The sequence below is a fragment of the Chiroxiphia lanceolata genome, chromosome 2, assembly GCF_009829145.1.
Source record: "Chiroxiphia lanceolata isolate bChiLan1 chromosome 2, bChiLan1.pri, whole genome shotgun sequence".
NCBI classification, from domain to species: domain Eukaryota; kingdom Metazoa; phylum Chordata; class Aves; order Passeriformes; family Pipridae; genus Chiroxiphia; species Chiroxiphia lanceolata.
Genome location: NC_045638.1, coordinates 39,997,294 through 40,019,385, shown reverse-complemented (window position 1 = coordinate 40,019,385; position 22,092 = coordinate 39,997,294). Strand labels below are relative to the sequence as shown.

At 40.9% G+C, this 22,092-nt stretch overlaps 2 protein-coding genes across 3 annotated transcripts in view; both read right to left on the bottom strand.

Annotated features, from left to right (window-relative positions):
* GGACT (gamma-glutamylamine cyclotransferase) overlaps window positions 1-20,941 on the bottom strand; it is a 29,464-nt gene extending 8,523 nt beyond the window's left edge. The window contains exons 1-2 of one of the 2 annotated variants that reach the window (XM_032677800.1): window positions 20,844-20,925; window positions 8,921-9,135 (exon numbers count right to left, since the gene is read on the bottom strand). The gene's annotated coding sequence lies outside the window, so the exon portion shown is untranslated. Of the gene's footprint in view, window positions 1-8,920; window positions 9,136-20,843 lie in introns of both variants that reach the window. The other variant, XM_032677801.1, reaches the window with a different exon arrangement.
* A 373-nt stretch (window positions 20,942-21,314) lies between these two features.
* TMTC4 (transmembrane O-mannosyltransferase targeting cadherins 4) overlaps window positions 21,315-22,092 on the bottom strand; it is a 59,293-nt gene continuing 58,515 nt past the window's right edge. The window contains exon 17 of the mRNA XM_032678822.1: window positions 21,315-21,522. Within this exon, the coding sequence (XP_032534713.1) occupies window positions 21,520-21,522 (3 nt within the window). The 3' untranslated portion in view covers window positions 21,315-21,519. The remainder of the gene's footprint in view (window positions 21,523-22,092) is intronic.

Here is a 22,092-nt window from a genome sequence, read left to right as displayed (position 1 = left end):
CTGTGGACTACAGAAGTAGTTAGAAAGAGCTCAGGGCAGAGCACCGGGTCCAGGACTGTTTTTTTGGGTCAAAGACTGAATCAATAGGAGCTTAAATAGGAGCTGATGAAACAGGGCACAATCACCTACCAACATGGGGAAATCTTTTATAGAAGAAGCAATTGATTCTCCATGTACACAAACACACAGTAAGCCAAAATTTTTGCATGGAATAATTAATATGGATAGCTTTCTAACTGTAAGGACAGGGCATAAGAACAATCTTAACAAGCGACCCCAAAAAGGTCTGATCACCCACTGCCCTCTATCAGAGGGTGGTCCACAACAGATACTTCACCATCACAGTGCAAGAACAGGGCAAGGCAACACTGATGCATTTCCAGACTTGGTTCCAGGCCCTTCCCAAGCCAGAAGTGACAAGTGTTGTGGTGTGTAAAGGCCTTTTCCTTCTGTGAGCTCACGTGACTGTTTTTGTGTCAGCAGTGGCAGCAGCACAGTAGGCAAACCCCTGCTGTGACTCCACGTGGGTGCATGAGGCACAAATCACTCTGGGGTCTTTTCCTGATGCCTGCTTGCTTCACCTTCCTCCAACTCAGGGTCTCCATGTACCTCCTCAGTGCCACCAAATACTTTTTCAGTGTTTGCTCTCTTCTAGGCTGACAAGACCACATGTATTTAACCAAACAAAAAGTGCTCTTTACTAGTTCTTCTATGGTTTTTTGACATAGGGAAACCAGAATTGAAATATTTGAAAATGGATAAACCATGGATTTACACACAGATAGAAACCATGTCTCTTGCTTTGCTCACACTCCTTTCCCCTAATGCCTTTTTCAGTGCTGTTGAGCAGCAGACTGATGTTTCAGAAGAACACAGAGATATCTCAAGCATCTTATTCTTGAGTGGCAACCGGGGTGTGAAGTGAAAATCAGTAAACAGTGTTAAAGCCTTAACTGGAACTCTTGAAAATTTGTTCAAACTATCATGGATGCTACAGTTCACCCTGCCTTAGGGAAAGACAGCAGACTGGGTGGCTTCTCAAAATCCCACTCAAGCAGGTGGGTCCTTATCATGCAGTTTTAAGTACACGACAATTAATTTAAATGATATATGTAGAAATATCTCATCTTTGCACCTTTAGCATAGGTACTTAAACTGTTATATCTACACAAAGGAAAAAAACAACAAACAATCTATAAGAATGGAGCATTAGCTGTAAATGCCAGTTGCTGTTACAGGAGAAAGTAGAAAAACAACTTTTGATAGGGCAGCCCTGCTACGCCGCCATGAATTTGAAGTGGTTTCCATCATTGAGATGCAGAACATAGCCCAGAGTTTCAAACCACCAACATCCTGAAACTGAGGACACAGCCTGCAGCTTGGATGGTTTCCCTGCAAGGTCAGCACATTAATTTACATGCCAATACCCAGAGCAGTCAGTTCACTGTTTTGGACCGAGAAGAGCATCCCAGTCTGTGAAACACGGCAAACACTTTTGAGTACCTAAGCATGGGAATGCATTTTTTTACACTGAAAGGATGGTGAGAGAGAGAACGGGAAGACAAAAAAAGATGGGGTCTTGTGTAGGATCGCGAGGTGCCTTTCCACAGGGGAAATGAGGGAACAGCTGCACAATGATGCTCTTTGAGGGGATAGGTGCCCAGGTCATGACACAGCACTGTTCCTTGGGAGTGTGACTGAGCCTGGAAGGGAGATGTCAAATAAAACCCCCCATTGCTGAGCAAAAGCAGCCTCCTACACACAGGGGCCTGCGGCTCTGGAAGCCATCTTATGCCTTTGCTCTGGCTCCTTGGAGGTGCCAAGGCACAGGGCTGCAGGTGAGACTCGGCAGCCCTGCGAGTGCCCAGTGGTGCCTCTTGGGCCTCACCATGTGGCTGACTGGGAGGGCTGGCAGCTGGACATCCCAAATAGCAGAGGCCACTCCAGCCAGTGGCTCCACAGGCGGTAGCAGGATGTCTCCCCGGCATGAGTCAAGGTGCGAGAGTCTCAGAGCACCATGCGGAGAGGTCACTGCAACATGATGCTTCTCAAACCTCACTAAAAACCAAACGAAATTGCAGATGTTCAGGGAACAAAATCTGCTCCACTAAATGAGCCAAACAGAAAAATCCAGGTATAAATCTGGGAACAGCAACACATTACACTGGAGCATTTCTCCTCCAGAAACTACTACCTACCCCAGCATGGACTAGCCACTAAAACACAAACCTTTGACCAACACGGCAGAAATGAAACATCATGAAACCCCAAAGACTGGTTTTTTCAACCCATGATTCCCTAGGAAACTACAGGCTCCTTTGAGGGCCAAAAAAAGGTAATTCATATGCATTTACTGCATCCATATATACACACACAAGGAGTTTCTACACAGAGCCATGCTTTGCTTGTAAAGTGTTAGTGGCCCATGGAAAAGAAGAGAGGAAAGTTAAAACCAGCTGTACTGGAGGAACTACCAGATCTAAATGCAAACACTATTTTAAATATTCCACCAGAAAGGGTAGGTACAGATAGTGTGGGGTAATGGCCAAGCACATTGGTCCTGAAACAGGGTTATACAAATTTTGTGAGATTCAGAAGGGGTAGTAGACAATAAAGTATATCTATACTTCCAGAAGATATACTAACATTAATGCTTTTTTATTTGTATGCATGCCACTAGGCAACAATGGAAGGAGAGGCCCTTCCTGACATTTAGAGGACCAAAGTTACTGAAGGTGCACAAAAGGAAAAGTGATTTTTTTTTTTTTTTTTAAAGGAAGGCGGCTTATACCATCCTATCAGTCCATGAATCAAATTTTTGGAAAAGCATAATATTTAACATGTGACACACTGGTAACAAAATAAATCAGCTCAATGGGCTGCCCAGGGAGCTGATGGAGTCACCACCCCTGGAGGTATTTAAAAGATGTGTAGATGTGGTGCTTAGGGACATGGTTTAGTGTTGGACTTGACAGTGCTGGGTTAGCAACTGGACTCCATGATCTTAAAGGTCTTTTGCAAACTAAATAATTTTGTGATTCTCTTCTAATTCACTACAGTAGTTTTATTTGCCTTACTAATTAAATATATATCCAAGTCTTACATGGATAAACTATGTTTTACTTAATAAAAAGTTTTTTTTAAAGTGAATTTCAGTTGCATCTTAATGCAAGTAAAAAGTAAAAATCCAATCCATATCTCAGCAACAAATCCCTTCCACCATTTTCTAATATAATAAAAGGTTAGAAAATACAAACCAAAACAGAACACCAATTCAAAACTACAAAGGACCATGAACAGATGTATATAATTACTTCAGTCCCACCGAGGCATATCACTTCTGCTTAGAAATTAGTACCAAGTTTACTACAGAACAAATAAAAAGTCACATAGAGAACTAATGAGTTATTTTAACTGTCCTGGTCTTGATTTTTGCTCTTCAAGAAAGACTTGCAAATCCTGCAATGAAATCTGAAACATACCTCCCCTCCTTTATCAACAGAGAAAGCACCCTTATCCCAAAGTAAATATATTTACTGGTCTCCTATCTTCTACCCAAAAGAAACAAATACGTATTCTGGGGGCATATCCAAAAAAGCCTGAAATTGCACTCAGCAAGGCACTGGAGTAATTGCTTTCAAATCCAGAAAACATACTGACCAAAATCTCAAATATCCTTCTGCTTGGTAGAGTCAAAGATAAGAAGACAAGAAATCTCCAATTTGTATGTGGCATTAAATGTTACTTTCAGGTAAAAAGTGCTTTGGTCTCTGATGCAGCAAGAGGTTCTATAGTCTAATGTAAAATTTAACACAGGTCTGTATTTACTGAAGAACGAGGAAGACCAGCAACACAAGCCCTTAAATCTTCTCCTGGAGCCACGAGAGTCTCACAAGAATTACTGGCGGAAATAATTCCCTATCTCTACATAGATATATTCTTGCAGTTGCAAAAAAAGCTATTTTGGTTTTACGATGGCACGCAGAATTTACTCTAATTCAAGTTCTCCTTAGCAGTGTCCAGGATGCCTGGAAGGAAGTTTTAATGAAAGACATCTTAAACCAGGGCTCAGGTTGTAAGAGGAAGACATTAGATAATAATCATCTGAATTATACAGACATTTATATGAGCCACATTTAAAAAAAAATTACATGAACGAAAACAGTTTTATACATGCTCTGCGGCCTCTTTTCAGTGACCTTTGAGAAAGAATTTCTGTTACTAACTTAATAAAGGAAGAAGAACAGAATTAAGTACTGGAAGTAAATGAGAAGGGGAATAACATGCAATATGGTTCTGAATGCAAAAAAGCCAGGTCAGTGTCATTAAACAACCTGCTTGGCCAAGGATAACACAATGGATTTGAGCCCTTATTTAATATGCAGTGAAAATATCTCCAGACCAAGTCATAGAGAAGAACTGTCACAAACAAGAAGTTAGTTAAGGGAGGATTTTAAGGGACTATATTAAAACACAATGTAATAAGCACACACAGAAGTTACCAGTCATATTCCTCAGGAATCAATGTCTTTGTATTTATTAGTGGTCTTGCTACAGCTAGTAGTTGTGTGCCTACCACATCTGTGCGTGATGCATCCAGAGGAGCCATTGGTTCATGCTGCAGACATATTAGATAGCCTATGAACTGTGTAATTAAAATAAGATGGCTTTTAATGATACAAAGTGCAAAAACATATGCTTGGGGACCACAGACAAGAACTTCTGGGGACTCATCATTTGAAGGCAATAAAGGAATCGGAATTTCTCAAGCTGGAAGGGATGCCTAAGTATCTTGGAGTCCAATTCCCCACTCCTCATAGGACTACCTAAAATGAACCCATATAACATAGAGCATTGTCCAGATGCTCCTTGAACTCTGTCAGGCCTAGTGCCATGACCACTTTCCTAGGGACGCTGTTCCAGTGACTGACCACCCTCTCAGTGAAAAACCTTTTCCTAATGTCCAATCTAAACTTGCACTGATGCAGCTTCATTCCATTTCTTCGTGTCCTATTACTGGTCACCAGAGAGGAGACCAGCACCTCTGCCTCCACAGCCTCTCTTGAGGAAGCTGCAGACTGCTATGAGGTCTCCCCTCAGCCTTCTCTTCTCCAAGCTGAACAAGCCAAGTGGCCTCAGTCACTTCTTGTAAGTCTTGCCCTCGAGGCCTTTCATCACCTTGGTTGCCCTGCTCTGGACACACTCAAATAGCGTTTTGAAGGATTTTACTTCTACAAACCAGGTGGTTTCCATCTGCAATACGTTTCTGTTTCATGATAGCATATAGAATATCTGAAAAGGAACTTTTTTTTTTTAATAAAAATAGCATTCTAGAGACTTAAGTCTTTCAAATTACTGTGGGTGCACGTCAGAGGAAACTCACATATCTTAAAGCATTTAAGTGTCTAGAAGAGCATCCAACTACACCTATCCCCCAATCTAGACTTTGTGTTGAGAAAAGAGGCATGAATTAGGCAATGTTACAGTATAAAATGTCCTGAACGCCTCAAGCTACATCTTAAGATGTAGCCAATCTAGGACTGTAACAGCTCCCAAGCAAAGGTGATTAAGCCTCAAGTATAAATTAGCATATCCTCTGACTAGCTGCCCACAGCAGCAGCCTTGCACTCCCCAAGCATGGGGCAAAATTAAGAGAAAGGAGCACAGCTAAACTGGCTACGTTATTTGTCAACAAAGCAGACCAAAGCCAATGCACAGATCTCAGCATGGAAAGCGCAACTGCCATGTCACTGTCTATACCGGGGGACAAGTGACAAGGGATCACTATATTCATGCTGCTTCAGGGGTTGTTGTGGAAATGAGGACACAATTCATACCTGCTGCAATGGGCTTCATTTTATTGGGATCCCGCCCCTCCAAGTAGGTCCCAAATATCCAGTAGTAGGTAGGGTATCCTCCAATTCACTCATTACTTTTTCCAATTTCAGTGTCAGTGAACAGGATAAGTATGACAGGAACAACAAGTCCTAAGACATCTCTGTCTTTCTAAGTGAAAAGTTTCTTCTTGCATTGGGATCCACAGACATTTTCAAAACACACCTCTCAGCACAATCTGATATATAATACAAAACCAACAGCTCTTCTTGTCAGCAACATTCCTCCTACTAAAGTAAATTTACAAGCACCACTTAAAATTTATTTTTATGCCACAATTAAAGAGAACAGTCTCCAGTAAATATCATGGAGAAGTCAGCACCATGCTTTTAATAACAGACTGCTTCCACTGAAGTGTCTTGGCTCATAGCAAATATGGCCTGGGAGTTTCAAGGGGTTTCAGGAGGGTGAACACTGGTACACCCTCATATCAAATGCATTTGACAATGAAAAGCTGAAATAAGAAGGGATGATTTTACAGATTAAACAAATATTGTATTTTTGGACTTAAAATGATGCTACCTGAAAATATTAAACATTATTCACACAATGTTGAAAATTCACAAAACATTATTAAACAACTGCTTAGCCCAACTTGCTCATAGAAAGTTACCTTTCAGCTCTTAAACAAATCAATCACTGCCCTCCCTGTGTCACTCCCCCCAGCCAAGTACTGTGCAGTACAGCAGGCTTGGGTAATTCCCAATCCCCAAATACAGGAATAATGTTATTATTCTGAACATAATTTCTCCCAGATTTGATAGTATCTAGGGACATTTGGAAATCTCAGTTAATTTCACTTCTGCATTCTTTAAGCAAACACTTACTTAGTGATGCTAATTAACTGAAAAAAATTTAAATAATATAATTAGAGAACCAGATATAAATCAAGAAACAGTACATTACTTAAAACATACGAAGAAGAGAAACCATATAACATTTTATATTTGCCTTTTTGATATGGCTTAAAAAGATAGGTAAAGATCAAGTAACTTCTGACTTTCAGCAAATGAACATTTCTTTCAAAATAGATAACTCGAATTATTGTCAAATTACAAACCTTCACTAGCTCACCATTTACCCCACGATAACTATCAATTAATAAAGGCATGCTTCTGAATACATAATGCATTACATTTTTTACTTTCAACACCTGGTGTCACCAGAATAACGCTGTATATTTCTAAAACACTCTGCAATGGTGTGTGTGCTTTGATTTTAGGGCAGTAATACTTCAAAGGAAGCAAATTATGGGAAGCGATGCACATAGATTATTTTTCTAGCTAACTGATACATTATCAGTTAATTGACCATGGCAGGTCATTTTAAAAATGAGGTTCAAGGTATCTAAAAGCCTTCATCCTTTAGTCCAGGTCAAAAAAGGCCTGAACAAAGTAAAAATTTTGCTGTATTTCAATATTTTGAGCAAGCTGAATCCTAAACCTGTTTCGCAAAAGGGCTTTAACTGCTACACCAGAAATTTGCGAACTGCAATCAATTTTTGTAGGGGTTAATTACCACCTTTCTGTCCAGTCTAGACCTGTATTAATTGGTTATTATTATGGTTCTACTGAGAATAGATAGACGGGAGTGATTTTGATTGATTATTGCTTGGAGTTCCTTGGATCCCCAAGATCTAAATAAAAAATTAAATATCAAAGAAGATTTAATTAATCTCAGTCTCTCCTTCTTTCTACTCTATCAGCAAGATATAGCTGATAAGGAATTGACAAATTAATGGAAAATGCAAAGACTCAGAACTGGTGACCCTGTATTTTTTTTATGAGAAAGTACATGCATTTGCTCTAATCTTTAGATAATGGGTATAAGAGAATGAAAACTTTCTCAGCTTTTCATGCTTATTCCAAAACCCAAATGGAGTTATAACAGGCAGTTTGATCAACTGGTATAAGATTTAAGTTGTGCTACGTTTGTTTTTTTTTTTTTTTTAATATAGCTTTTTAAATAAATTAGTGAAAGAATCCTGAACTTTTGAAAAGTCATAAGTTTGTTATACAAGGAAGATACAAAATACTGTATGATAACAAACAAAAGCAATATTTTAAAATCAAAAGGTTTGGAAGTCTCTATTTTGGCAGAAAATTCTGTATCAGAATACAGACAAAGATGCAATCTAGGTATTTATAATTAATTTTGTAAAAACACATTCAGACTGACACTTCCCTTCCACTAATTATCCATGGGTTTCCTACAGCAGACTTGCCAAAAGTCATATTGTCTTCCAGTACTTTCCCAGTAAGGTACAGAAGTTTCACAGGTATGAGTTTTCAGGTTCTATGCAACCATTGTGGATTTTAAAGCTGGAACAGAAAGGCTAACACTGATACAGGAACTATTTTCAGGCGAACGCGTATCTAGGATCCGTAGACAATGAATGTTTTGAGGAGTTCCCTGTGTGCCAGCAAGGCACTTACTACCTCTCAACTGATTTGTTGAGGGTAGCTTTTTGATGACACACTTTCAAATTACCTAAAAGGAAGACAGGCAAGCAAGACAACCTTGAATACTGCTATCAAATAACATAAATCCATATAAAGAAAAAAACAGTCATGAAAAGCAGGAAAAAAGTTTAAGCTTGAGAAGAGGAATGATGAACCATTAAGAAAAAACAGCTCTTCTCCCATATGCTTGATTTAAACAGATGTTAACATCCACAAATAATGTTTAAAAGAGACTGCCTAAGTCTGGTGGGCTAACCAAGTTAGACAAGTTTTACATGCATATTTTATTTATTATAACACCACCATTTGTTCTCTTTGGTTTCTTCAGCATTTCCAAACAACTCCCCTCCTCTCCCCCCAAACCAAAAAACACCAAAAAAACCCTCCACACTAGTAGTTTTCTGTAAAACAAGGTGTCAATTATCTTAGGACTACCTAGTTTTTTATCCCTTTTTTAAAAGTAATAATAATAAACAATAAAAAAGGTCTTAAGGAACCATTTTTTCCCATTTTCTCCCAAAAGATAGAAGTATTCAGTGGTCACCGAATTACAATGTACTTACATGAACAGGAGCAGAAATACAACTAAACACAGGTCAAAAAGGTTTGTCTGGAGCTGCTCAGCAGAGTGGCCTGATGTGTCCTGCTCACCTCCTGCTCAGTGAGAGAGGCTAAGCAGCCCAAACTGCCTGGGTGAGGCTGATGAGCAAAAGAATGCCCACGCAGACCTAGGGGACACCACTTGGATGGAGATACCCACTATTTCCACTGTGAATTCCTATGGAAGAAAGAAGGGATGCAGGCCTTTTAGTAATAAAACCTAATATTCAGAATGTACAAAGAGGCAGTTTACTATCTCTATAGCTGGTAAGATATGTGGATGCTGAAAAACAATCATCTGTCTTGATCCTACTAGTTATTTATACTGATCTGGATAGAACTTTTGACACTGGTGCTCATGATATTCCCACAAGCAAGCTAAAAACATGACTTAACAAGAACTGTTGGTATTTAGGTAAAAAAACCCCACCAAAACTGTTTTAGAAAGGCTATTTAATATTTATCAGAAGTTTATCTCAAACTGAATACATCCAAAAAAATTTGTTACATTCAATCCAGTAGCAGGAAAATGCTGGTAATGAAAATACAGACAATGTGAAAGATGCAGGTATAATTCACAACACCCAGGGCTGTGCACAAGACTAATGAGACAGCTGCAAAGCACAACTGCTGCCAGTGCAAAGTTCTAAGATTAGCTGAGAATAATCAACAGCATAAACAAAATCTGGAGAAAGATCAGTGTAACAGCAGACCCGCAGAAAGAGATTTGACAGTTATAATGATCATGAACTCAACATGAGTCAACAACATGGTACTGCTGGAAAAATTATCCAAGCGTGTATATATGAACCCATCACTAGTAAGATGTGACCATAATCCACTGCTCTGATCTGGTCCCAAATTGAGCAGAATGTCCAGCTTTGAGCACTGTATGTAGAGAACCACGATCAACTGGACTGAGAGAGAACAGTAACAAGTCAAGAAACCAAAACCTATAAAAGAAAACAACAAAAATAAAGAACCTAGACTGTGATCACTTATTTTAGAGAAAACAGAGTCATGCCTTTAAGAATATGAAAGCATACTGTAAGAGAAAAAGAGAGGCTATAAGCTCCTTTCCCCATCTACTTTGACAGAAGATCCAATAAGCTTAGATTCCAAAGATGGACACTTGAAAGACTAACCACTTACTGGTAAGCAGGGCGCCTAGGAAGAGCCTAGACCATCCAGGAAGGCTGGGAATCCTTCACTGCTGACTATCCTCAACAGCAAGTCAGCCAAATTTTTACCAGAAATAACACTACTGCTGCCAAACTTGCCTTTTGCCAGGGAACTGAATGAGACAATCTCTTAGCTCTCCTTTAAAAAGTAAAATGCCATTATGATTCATATGCTATTCATGGAAAGGAACACTAGACTCACGGAGACTATGAGAGACTGGTTCTGTGGTCCAGTCATTAGATTCCTTCTACCTCAAGCAGAGATTTCTAGATCCCAAAGACTGTTGTTAGTCCTGACACTGTCTACATCTGGCTCAAAGGCAGAGCAGTGCCAGGCCAGCTGTACACCTCTGGCTGATAAAAGCACTGAAAGAAGGCAAAGCGCAAGAACAACCCTTGACTGTGCCGCCACGGCCTCAAGAATAGCTGCACAGCTCAGTTAACATTCCCTCTCTGAAGCTTCTGCTCCACACATAGAAAGCTACACACACTTCTGCCCTTCAGGTTTCCAAGACAGGCATCCTGTTTTACGTGTTGCACACAAAGGCTGCTACAAATCTGAGTCTACAGAATAACCCTTCTCCTGGTTCTATCTATTGTTGATCTCAAACACCATTTTCAGATCACAGATATGAGATCTTTTAATCCCGACTAGTTCTGAAATAATTGCTATTTAATCAAGATTTAAAAAAATATAAATAATATTTTGTTTATAGGCATATAGATTTTATCTGTTCTATTGATAGCATGCTAGTGAGATACATCACTTTGATACAGAACCATTAAAAATCTATACCCTCATGCAGTTTTCCTCCAAGCTGCCGATGTGGCAACTGTAGATAAGATACACTGCTATTTTTCTAGACGTACAGGAAAAAATCTTACACACACATTTGCTCACACACTGCATATGTGATCTCACTGGTGATTCACTGCTAAATTGTTACACATGCATATGAATGTAATCTAGAGCAATGTCACACGTTTTATTAAAAACAACAATGTAAACTAGTACATTTCTTAGACAGCGAAGTGATTGTATCGAGGTGGTTCAGAAAACATGCTACAAAAGTTACATTTGCAGCAGCTCTGCCCAGAGTACAGAAATAATCAGAGCAGGGATCCAAGCGGAGATGTCTAAGTAAATCTGTGCATGCTGTCAATACTGCAGAGTATTTACAGATCACAAAAGTATAAGAGTACTGGGGATAAGAGATAGAAATCATCAATCTTAAAGCTGTCTGACACTGCAAATATTTCCTAACACTTTTCCTTAATTACACTCCCAAAGCATCACTGCTACTTAAAAGTAAAAATCCACTTGATAATGTAGTTGGTCTGATGGATTAATGAGCTGGCATAAAGTACCACAGAGAAGTGAGGCAGATGTCAAATAAATAATCCATCCCACAATAATCTCAAAAATTAGCCCACTAGATTAATTTTTGACCTGTCTAATGTCAAACCAAGTTACCTGATCTGGCAGGGTCACAAAAGGCAAATTATCCTACAGGCAGGATCACCAGCTCCTTTCTTCTACTATCATACCTATCAGGTCCTGTGTCTGCTGCACCACTTTGCAGACCTTACTTAAAATCTGGTTACAACAACACTGATGGTCAATCACAAAAAACGCCCCAAACAAAAAAAAAAACCTCCTAAAATAACAATCAAAGTGTTTGATGAACCTAGAATTGAAAGTCACGGACTTCATAATTTTCTAAGTCAGTCATAAGATTTAGAGCACCAAAGTATAACTGCAATCAACAAAATTTAAAACTGAAATGGATCACCATGTCAATGAATAAACATTTCCTGCATTCACAACAAGACTGTGATAATAATAAACCTCTGCTAAAGACAGTTAAATTATGGAGCGTGATTGAGATTCCACCTAAACCAACACTAAAACATAAGTTACAGATAAGACATACAGACTACAATTTGACAAATAAAACAGATTACATCATTTGTTTGTTATACAGAAATAAGGAAAAAAACTCCTAAAATCATCATGTATGAAATTAAAGATACTTGATGCCATTCATTAACATAGTAAACTGTCACTAAGCATACTTAATTAAAAGATATAACTACTAGCAGTAAAAGAACAGACTAGATGAGCAGATGGATCCAGATATATTTTGACCTAAATTTCTTGATTTTGACAAGATAAATAAAGGTAAATATAAACAAGAAGAGAAGGGAGAGGAATAAACAGCCAGTCAGGATATCTCATTAAGGAGGCTCATACTATAAAGATGAAAAAACACTAACAAACTCTCTTCTGTCTCTGCTCACCTCAGATATTTTGTTTCTGTTAAGCAGGTTTCCCAAAGCTTCACATAACCACATATATATGCACATTACTGAGACATTTATTATGCCTGGAACCACAGTCACAAAATAAGGCAGTGTCCTAAGGCAGTGGGCCTTATTTATTTCAAAAGAAATAAATCATTAACCTACAATATAATTTAAATATCTTGAATGTTAATTTTCTTTTATGCTCACTCTCTCTTGAATTTGAATCCTGTTAGAGATAACAGTTAAGAGAATAGGTTTCTATCTACAGAGTCTACAGAAGGCAGAGTCTGAGCCCTTCATATCACCTTCCCTTTGGACACTCTTTCCAACCAGACAAAGCTCCTAAGCATGTAACTTTGTGTTACTTTTCATGTTTGAAATGAACTTCAGAAAGCTTCAATTAGATTTGGCCCGTGGCTGGTTTCATATTCTGAAAGTTTTCATGGCAGGGTTATTTGAACTACATCACAGCAAGGACTGCAGCCTTGGAGCAGGTTAGTAGTCTGATGTATGAAACGTGTGTGTGCATGGTAAGCAACCTCCTGGGATTTATTCCCCTACGTAATTTTCAGCTGAGGCAAAATCAAGCCTGGGGCTCCACTCCATAAACTGTGTTGGAACATTCCTCTCACTCGTATAGTTTCTCTGTTATTTATACATTTTCCTAATATATAGTGCAGGTTTAGCTCTGTGCAATCCCATCTAAATTTAATTTAGTTGTTCTATGCCCACATCCCAACGTAATACTTAGCAAACAGTATCTCCACAACTCACAGGCAACACAAAACAAAGCAATATCTAATGTTGTGCAAACTGATGTACTTCCGAACCACTCCAAAGCACGTTACCACACTCCGTACATGTGCTGTACTCCATCTCCTTTCAGTGAAAACATGATACAACGCTGAGCTCAGATTCTTACTTAATTACTGTACAAAAAATCTTATTTTTAGTGGCTTCACTAAAAAACAGCCTCAAAGAAGATCAATAGCAATTGATATACACTCAAACATATCTAAAAGGTGACATTAAATCCAAGATTACATTTTCTACCCAGTAATCTCTAATAATCTTTTCCCCTCACTTTCCTAGTCTCCGTAGGCTTGTCCCATTGTCTTCAGAGTTCTTCCTTTGCTAAAATTAAATTTGGGCCTAAGTTGTTCTTCAAATTACAATCTCCCTTGAGTACCTGGGAGCAGGCATGCAGTCATGAGAATAAGAAATCCTAATGCCTGTTATACTCCTTCTATTCCTATCTATAAATCTAAGACTATCACACCTCACTCAGCTGACAGTCGTGGCAAGTACATTTTTTTTTTCATCCTTTATCTCATCATGTGCACCCAACTGCTATTGCTTAAAACTCTTTTCTTCAATTGCCTTCAGTTCTTCCACCCACAAATTCTGTTAACGGTTTACGTCTGAGCAAGTTCTACTGTAAGCTTAAATTGGCTCTCAATGATAAAAAATCCGAATCTAGTAATTTTCTCTTAAATTTGTTACTATGGATGCTTATGTTATTAAGCCCCTTCTCTAGACTCCTAACATTTCTTTCCTTTTTCCATGACCTTTTCACAAAACCCATGAACTATTCCCATTTCTCCCCAAACTGAAACACTAACAAAAACCTGCTGCCTCAGTGTAGTACAATGTCTTCTCAGACCAGGTGAGCTGGGTTGGGTAAATCCCTTCAAGAGTGTGCATTCCAGCACTCATTTCACATACTGCCAGTATAAAGTCTCCTTTAAAGAAGAACATCATAACAAAAGGGAGGCAGGAGTTATGGAGGAGGACAAACAGAAGGCTTGTGCATAGCAGCACAGAGATGGACTGTATGGGCAAAAGCAATTCCATGGTGGTTTGCAAGCTAAAATTAGGGAGAGCCCTAAGGACAGGCCAATATCCCTTCTCTGGACACCTGTAAAGATGCTGACACAGAACCAGTTACATTTACTGGGCAACGTCTTCCCATCACATTTCTGGACTTGAGTCTGCAAGTTTGCTTTCTTGTGATACCAATTATTTTGTAGCTTCTAGCACAGGAATTGCAATTATAGATGCAAAATCAATGATTAAACAGCCTTAAACATTGTCCTTCGATCTTGAAGCACACATTATGTGTTACCAGAATCAGAAATGTTTTATTCCAGCACTTCCAGTGAATGACAGGTCATGCAAATAGTTAAATTAGCTTCAATAAGGTAAAGCTAACAAAAGCATTAAAAGAAAAAAAAATTAAAGACAAGAGGATTAAAACTTCAAGTGGGGCCCTTTATGTACTTTGGCCTATCTACCTACTATTTCCTTCCAATTTAAAACAACCCATAGCTTTTTCTAATGAAACTATTATATAATGAATTCCTGTTCTGGTTTTACTCTCATGAGTACTCTCACGAATTCCCTGTTCATCACTAGGTCTACCTGTCATTCAAAACAACTGCAAACACCATTCTTGCAACACAGAACAGAACGAGACCCTTATTTCTCACTCACTACTTACAGTCTCACTTTCAAAATAATTTTTCTCAGCAATGTTTCAAAGAAAATTGGTTTATTTCTATTTTCCTTCAAGTTTTCAGTACTACTGTATATGTGGACTTTGCTTCTCCTGATGGGAAATGATCTAACCTGTTACCTTAGATTTCAAGAGAAATTCACACATTCTGAGATCCAAGCAAGAACAAAACTGTTACTTACAGAAACTGCATAGGATCCATAGACATAATTAAAACCACATACCGATTATGGTGGTAAAATTCAGTGTCCACACCCTAACCTGTTCAATATGCAATTAAACAACAAACACTTGGGTTCAATGTAAAAGAATTCATAAAGAATGCTATTAATAACTTTTTATGAGCCAGAGGTAGCATTCACCTCACTTTAATTTCCTAAAGTTCAGAATCTAGGCTGGTCATTCAGGCATCACCAGTTGGTGTAAAGAGATGTGAGCTGAATCTCTTGCTTGGAACTACAAATGAAACTCACATTTCAAATGCAAGTTTGTCATCTAAGGAAGGAGACTAAAGAAGGCAGTGGTGAGGTACAAACTCACAATTCTTATCAGTACTGTGTGTCAGTAGAAACAATAAACCCACAGTTATTTCAAGCCCTGTACACAAACTGGTCTGCCTACCAGAAGGCAAAATGTATTAATTGATATATTTCACTAGATGTGTAGACAACTAAGTCCCTGAGATGCAGAAGGCAGCAGCAGAGGTACAGGTTGATACCCAGCATATCACAGAATCACAGAATGGGTCAGATTGGAAGGGAACCACAGTGGATCACCTGGTACAACCTCTCTGCTCAAGCAGGGTTATCCTAGAGCACATTTTACAGGATTGCATCCAGAGATGGTTCTTGAGTACTTCCAGTGAGGGAGACTCTACAACCTCCCCAGGCAATATGTTACAGTGCACAGTCATCCACACAGTAACGAAGTTCTTCCTTATATTCAGGTGGAGCTTCCCGTGCATCAGTTTCTGCCTGTTGCCTCTTGTCCTATTGTTTGGCATTGAGAAGAGCCTGGATCCATCCTCTTGACACCCTCCCTTCAGATACTTATATACATTGATGAGGTCCCCTCTCAGACATCTCCACGTTAAAGAGGACCAGATATGGAGAGATGAAAGAGAGAAATTACAGAAGACTGAGTCCAGATCAGCAGCAAAAATAGAAGTACTTTAGAGAAAAGTCTTTTATACTACCATTCTAAAACATTATTTAAATTGTGCATGATACTTTTACCAGAAAGTAACATAATACCAAAAACTATTCCTGCAACTTGTGGAATACATAAGTAAACAGCAAGACATCTAGACATGTGATGAGAAATGAGCATCTGCATCTCCCTCCTCACTAACAGGAACGCTACAATCGTGACTGTTGTTGGAGCCAAGACTCAGCCAGAAGTGCAGTACAACAGTCAAGATGATACTGGGATTCATGACGTCTGGGATTCATGTTTCCTCTGATGTCCTAATGATTTACCTTACTCATCCTTACCTTAACTCACGAATACACCTTTGCTGAACAAAGAAAGCAGCCAAGGCAGCAAGCACCCTGCACTGTATTAATGGGAACATGACCAATGGGAAGTGAGGATCTCCCTTTACTTGACACTCACTAGACCACACCTACAATACTGTATGCAGTTTGGGGCCCAAAACAAGACAAAATATGGACACACTGTGGTGCATTCAGATGGTCATGGGGCAAGAGTACTTGCTCTGTGAAAAGCAGCTCAGGAAACAGCCTGTTCAACTTGACAAGAGATGGCTTTGAGGTGTCCTAATAGCAGTCTTCTCATACCTGTGAAGTGGTTATCCAGGAAACACAGCCAGTCTCTTCACAGTGGTAACGTGTCAGAGTTGACCAGAATAAGAGAGGCTCCAATTTGATCCAAGGAAAAGGGTTCTCATGATGCAGACAAAAACTGAAGCAAGCTGCTCAGAGAAGCTGTGTAGTCTCTATCCCTGTAGGTTTTCAAGGCATGTTGGATAAAACACACCATGGTCTGCTCACACAGAGGACCCTACTCTGAATAAGGAGACTGGACTAGTGACTCACAAGGTTCCTTCCAACCTGAATTTTACTGAAATAAAAGTTGTGGGGCTGTGTTAGGCTAGACAAAATGAGGGGAGGGAAAGAAGATAAACAGACTTGCAATTACTCTGGTATTACTTGATAGCACAAATATTTCAAATTGCAGCATTGTTCTTTTACAGATACACTCACAGAGCTGAAGCCTGGCATGGGTGGGATGATCTCCCTCACAGCATGTAACACACACAGCACTGGAAAAAAGCAATGGTTCAGGGAAAGGATGAGAAAAAGCAATTCTGCGTGGCCAAGAACTTCTGTCAGAATGTCAGCAATATGATGGTAACTCTGGTTGTTAGTAAAGGTCATGAGCAATTACAGTCAAAACACTGCAAAGAGAGGTGGTTACGCGGGTAATTCCAAAGGAAAAGAGGTGTCCTGTAAGACAGAGAAATCCAGAGTGACAGTGATATTGATGTGTTTTCTCAAGATGTTAAGAGAAAATAGTTGACACACTTAAAGAAATTACAGTGGCCGAAAGTCTTCATGGAAAGGCCATTAAATCAATAGGACATGATATCACCCTGGTATAGTCTGTCCTTCTTTAGCATTAATTGGAAGTGGGGAAAAGAGAGCTGTATCTGACATGGTCCATAAAATGTAATTAAACCTTTGGAGTAAAAAAAAAAGGAGAAAACTCTAGATAGCTATATATTTTGCTTTAAGAACAATGATTTACTACTGCCTGAGTAGTTCTATTTTTGAAGAAAAAAGGTATTAAACACTCTCTTTAGACAGACAAAATGAAAAGGGTATTACGTTTGCTAAGTCAATAACATGACTGGGTCCATCCATTTCCCCTGTTTCTTATTGAATTATCTATGCAATACTTACCCCCTCTGTCAAAATGCTGCAAAAAATATTTTGAAAGATAAGAAAAGGAAAGGTAGCAGCAGTTCATATAGAAAATACATCTTGTTATGACATGTGATCTCTGCTTAAGCAGTTCACTTAAAATATCACGCAAGTTTCACACTCAATTCTACTTAAATCAAGAAAGTTATGAAAATTATTTGACCAGGTTCAAATTCAAAGAATGTATACTTTTAGAGCCTAAGAAACATACAGGACAACTTGATTAGGAAGGAATAGAAAAGTGCATTGCTCCAAAGAAGAAATGACAAGTACTATAGTGAAACATGGTGTATTTTTCTTCTACCAACAGTAACTATTGAAGGAGTTCAGGATTACACAGAAAAATAATTTGGGTAGTTCACCAGAGAACAAAAGTGTACCAGAGCTAGTAGCAGAAGAGAAATGCCACAACATGCCCCTAGAATTTATTTTTCTTATTTCACTTCATGACTACACCTTTGTGCCTGTAACTACACTTGAAAATTCACAACATAAATCAGGCAGTCACGTAACCTGACTTCCCAGAAGTTCCCCAAGAAGAACAAACACAACCATATGAACAAGAGAAGAACAGGCAAAACCTGTGGTTTCATCACATCAGCAGTCAGATAAAAGTAATTTTCAAGAGGAAACTTCTTTTGAAATAGGCAGTTGGGTTACTATTGGGAGTTATGAGAATGTATAGACACACTCAGAGAAATGTTGGTTGGAAGGGACCTTTGAAGGTCATCCAGCCCAGCCTCCCCCTCAGAGCAGGGCTAAAGCCAATGCTAGACAACACTTTTTCAAGGGAAGAGGCTGTACTCCGCAAAACAGTGGGTGGCAGAGACAGCAGGATGTCTGGTTCAAACCAGGCCTGGTTCGTGCCCTCCACTCTCTGGAGGCACCTAGCATTCCATGTCAAAAATCAGCCAAGGAAAGCATGAACTGACACGGTGATCCTTTCTAAAGGATAAAAAGCAGACACTGCAGTAAATGAAGCATTCAAAGCAATACTTCTATCCTGAATATGAGAAAATAAGCAAGGGAAAACTCTGATCACACATATAAAGTCACCAGAAGAAAAACTATAAGCAGCAGGTGACATGAAACTTATCTACGATATGACACACACTCTTCAGTCATTAAGCAAAGTTCTGTTCAATATTCCAGTGGTCTCAAACGCATAAACAAGCTCAAAGAAACTTCCTTGCAAAGCTGATGCAGAACACCACAGCAATTTGGAAAGTGAGGAGCGAACACGCTGCAAAAACGCATGGAAAATGAACTATGACGCACATATCAAGAAGTTAACAGTAGTCAGCAGGAGGATGCAGATTTAAAAATATTAGCAATGTATATTTAGGTAATTTTTTCTTTTGTTTAACATGTAACACCCTTGACATGTCTCAAACCCTCTCACGTTTTGAGACAGACAGTAACAGAGACATCTGTCCTTTTGTTTACCCATGGTAGAAGAATGATGTACTACACTTTGATAATAAGACATGTTAGTGTTCATGTGACTTTGACAGCTATGATGGAGTGAGGGCAGGAGATGAGTGCTGACAAAGGATAATTATATTTTTAAGACATGGTGTAGGTTTTTAAGGCTTTTCTTGGGGAATGTGTGTGTGTGAAGAACGATGGAAATATGCCTGTTTTTTGTTCAGATGCAAAATTTAAAGCCTCTCTTTATGGCCTTTGTCACACCATGAACAATTTTAATTGTCGAGAAATTGCTTTTCCAGCTTGACTGCCTGCTTAAACTAGAGTGTATATAAAACAAGTCCACTCCACATAGAGATCAACATCAAATAACTTGGTCACGGAAATATTTACAATTGTGCCTCTGTATGTTAACCTCTATATAATTCACTACCTTGCTATTTTCAAAGGAGGGTAAAAATTACAGAAGCAGCAAATTAAAAAATTCTTGGAGCAAAAAATTAGGAAATTAATTGTCTGGAGTTAACACAGATACAACTAAATGCAGGTTAACTCAAAAGCAAAATGTTTACATAACTCTATAATGGAAAAGGATACACAAAAGGCAGGAGACGAAAACATAGCAAAATTAAATCCCTAAGACAATTAAAAAAAAAAAAAAAGGGATAACAAACCCTCAACATTCTGGTCCAAACACTGAGGGCAAAAAGATAAATGCTCTGAAGTCTGAAGCGTCATCTCGTAAGGATACAGAAACATAAAATGGTTTGGGTTGGAAGGGACCTTAAAAATCACCTAGTGCCAACCCTCCTCCCGTGGGCAGGGACACCTTCCACTTGACAGGTGTAGACAGTTATCGATTGTCACAGCTTCTCTTCATGTATGACACCTAAACTATTTCCTTTCTCTTTTCCCTTTAACGTAGATACTAGCTCTTCAAATACACGTCACTAACCACTACCAAGGCAAAGGTATGTTACTAAAACGAGTATGTGGATCATAACGAACACTCTTGTTTGGAGGATGCGCCTGGCCACCAGGAGAAGGCGAGAGCGTCACGGACAGCTCTTCCTGCGCTCGGCCGTGTCACCGATGAGCCACTCCTCCCACCTCTGGGGTGCGAGGCGCTGCTGTGCTCTCGCACCACGGGCAGCCGGGTCCCCGGGAGGGAGCCCCGAGCCCGGGGGCGGAGGCCGAGCCGCCCGCAGCTCCCGCCCGGCCGGCGGGGCCGAGCCGCGCCGCTGTCACACATGGCTCTTACGGGCCCCCGCCCGCAGCCCGGCTGCGGCAGGCGTGCTCTCCGGCGGTGCGGGACAGCCGGCAGCGCCCTTCCCCGCCGCCGGCCCCCCGCGCCGGCCCCGGCGGGACCCACAGCCTGCGCCGAACCACCCCCGCTCCCCGTCTCCGCTCCCCCGCTGGGGCCGCGCATCACGTGGCGAGAAGGGCGGACCGCCCCGCCCCGCTCGGCCCGGCCCGGCCCGGCCCCACGGCGCTCGGCCGGGGCACTCACTCGCCAGCGCTGCTGTTCTGTCCGCGCCTCCACTCGAGCCTGCGGCCGCCGCCTTCTGCCCGTCCTGGGGCGCCTCTCCGGGGAGTAGGCGGCGGGGCGGAGCGGGACGCGGGGCGGCGCCTGCCCGCGCTCCCTCCCCCGCGGCCGGGGCAGCGCCGGGTGCCCCGGGGCTGGGGGGGCCGAGCCGGGGTTGTTTGCCCGGGCCAGCGCGGCTGCCAGAGGACGGAGCGTGCTTGGCGGGGGAGCGGGAGGGCGGGCAGCCGGGCCCGGAGCCGGGAGAGCGGGGCAGCCTGCGCCGGCTGCCAAAGCAGGAACAGCGCCCGGCACTCCCGGGAAGAGCCGCTCCAAAAACCTGGTGCCGGGGCCTCGCCTCCTGGAGGCCGTAAAAAACGTGTGTCAAGCTATACAACCACAGCTAGTCAGTCTGGCTCTTGGGGAGCTTTAAAAACCGCGTTATTTTACAGACGCTGTTGACTACTCAACAAGAAGGGGTTTTGGCTGCAGAGATTGGTCTTGAGCCTGAAGTAGGAGTTTTAAACTTGGAGGGTGCCAGGTGCCTTTCTGTTTACCGCCTTTGCTGGCAGCTTCCATGTCCCAGCGGAGGACTCCCTCAAGCTGGCTCTGTAGGGATTGGTTTGCTCTTAAGCAAAGTACGTGAAGGCTCCACACAGTAAAATCACTGTAAGAAAATGAATGTGCTGGTAAGAGGAATAAGAGCGAGATACCCTTATGCACTGACACAAAACGATTCAGTAACTTGTTCACCAGTGCTGCAGAAACAGACCTGGGGGTCCAGGTCAACGGCAAGTTGAATTATGAGTCAGCAGTGCCCGGGCAGCCAGGAGAGCTAACTGTGTCTTGGGGGGCATCAGGCAAAGCATCGACAGCCGATCGAGGGAGGTCATTGTCCTGCTCTGGTCTGCACTGGGGTGGCCTCACCTTGAGTCCTGGGTACACCATAACATAAGAAAGATATAAAGATATAAAGCTATTAGCATCCAAAGGGGGGGCTACAAAGATGGTGAAGGATCTACAGGGGAAGCCACACCAGGAGCAGCTTAAGTCACTTGGTTTGTTCAGCCTGGAGGAGACGGGAGATCTCAAAGCAGTCTTTGGCTATTAGAAAAACAAATTGTTAGTAGAATTGCCTTGTGAAAAGTTTAGGGCTTGACATGCTTCAGTGATCTCAGACCTACGGGGAGGTTAAACAGAGCTTGGGAAGAAGGATGCACCACTGATAGTGGACACA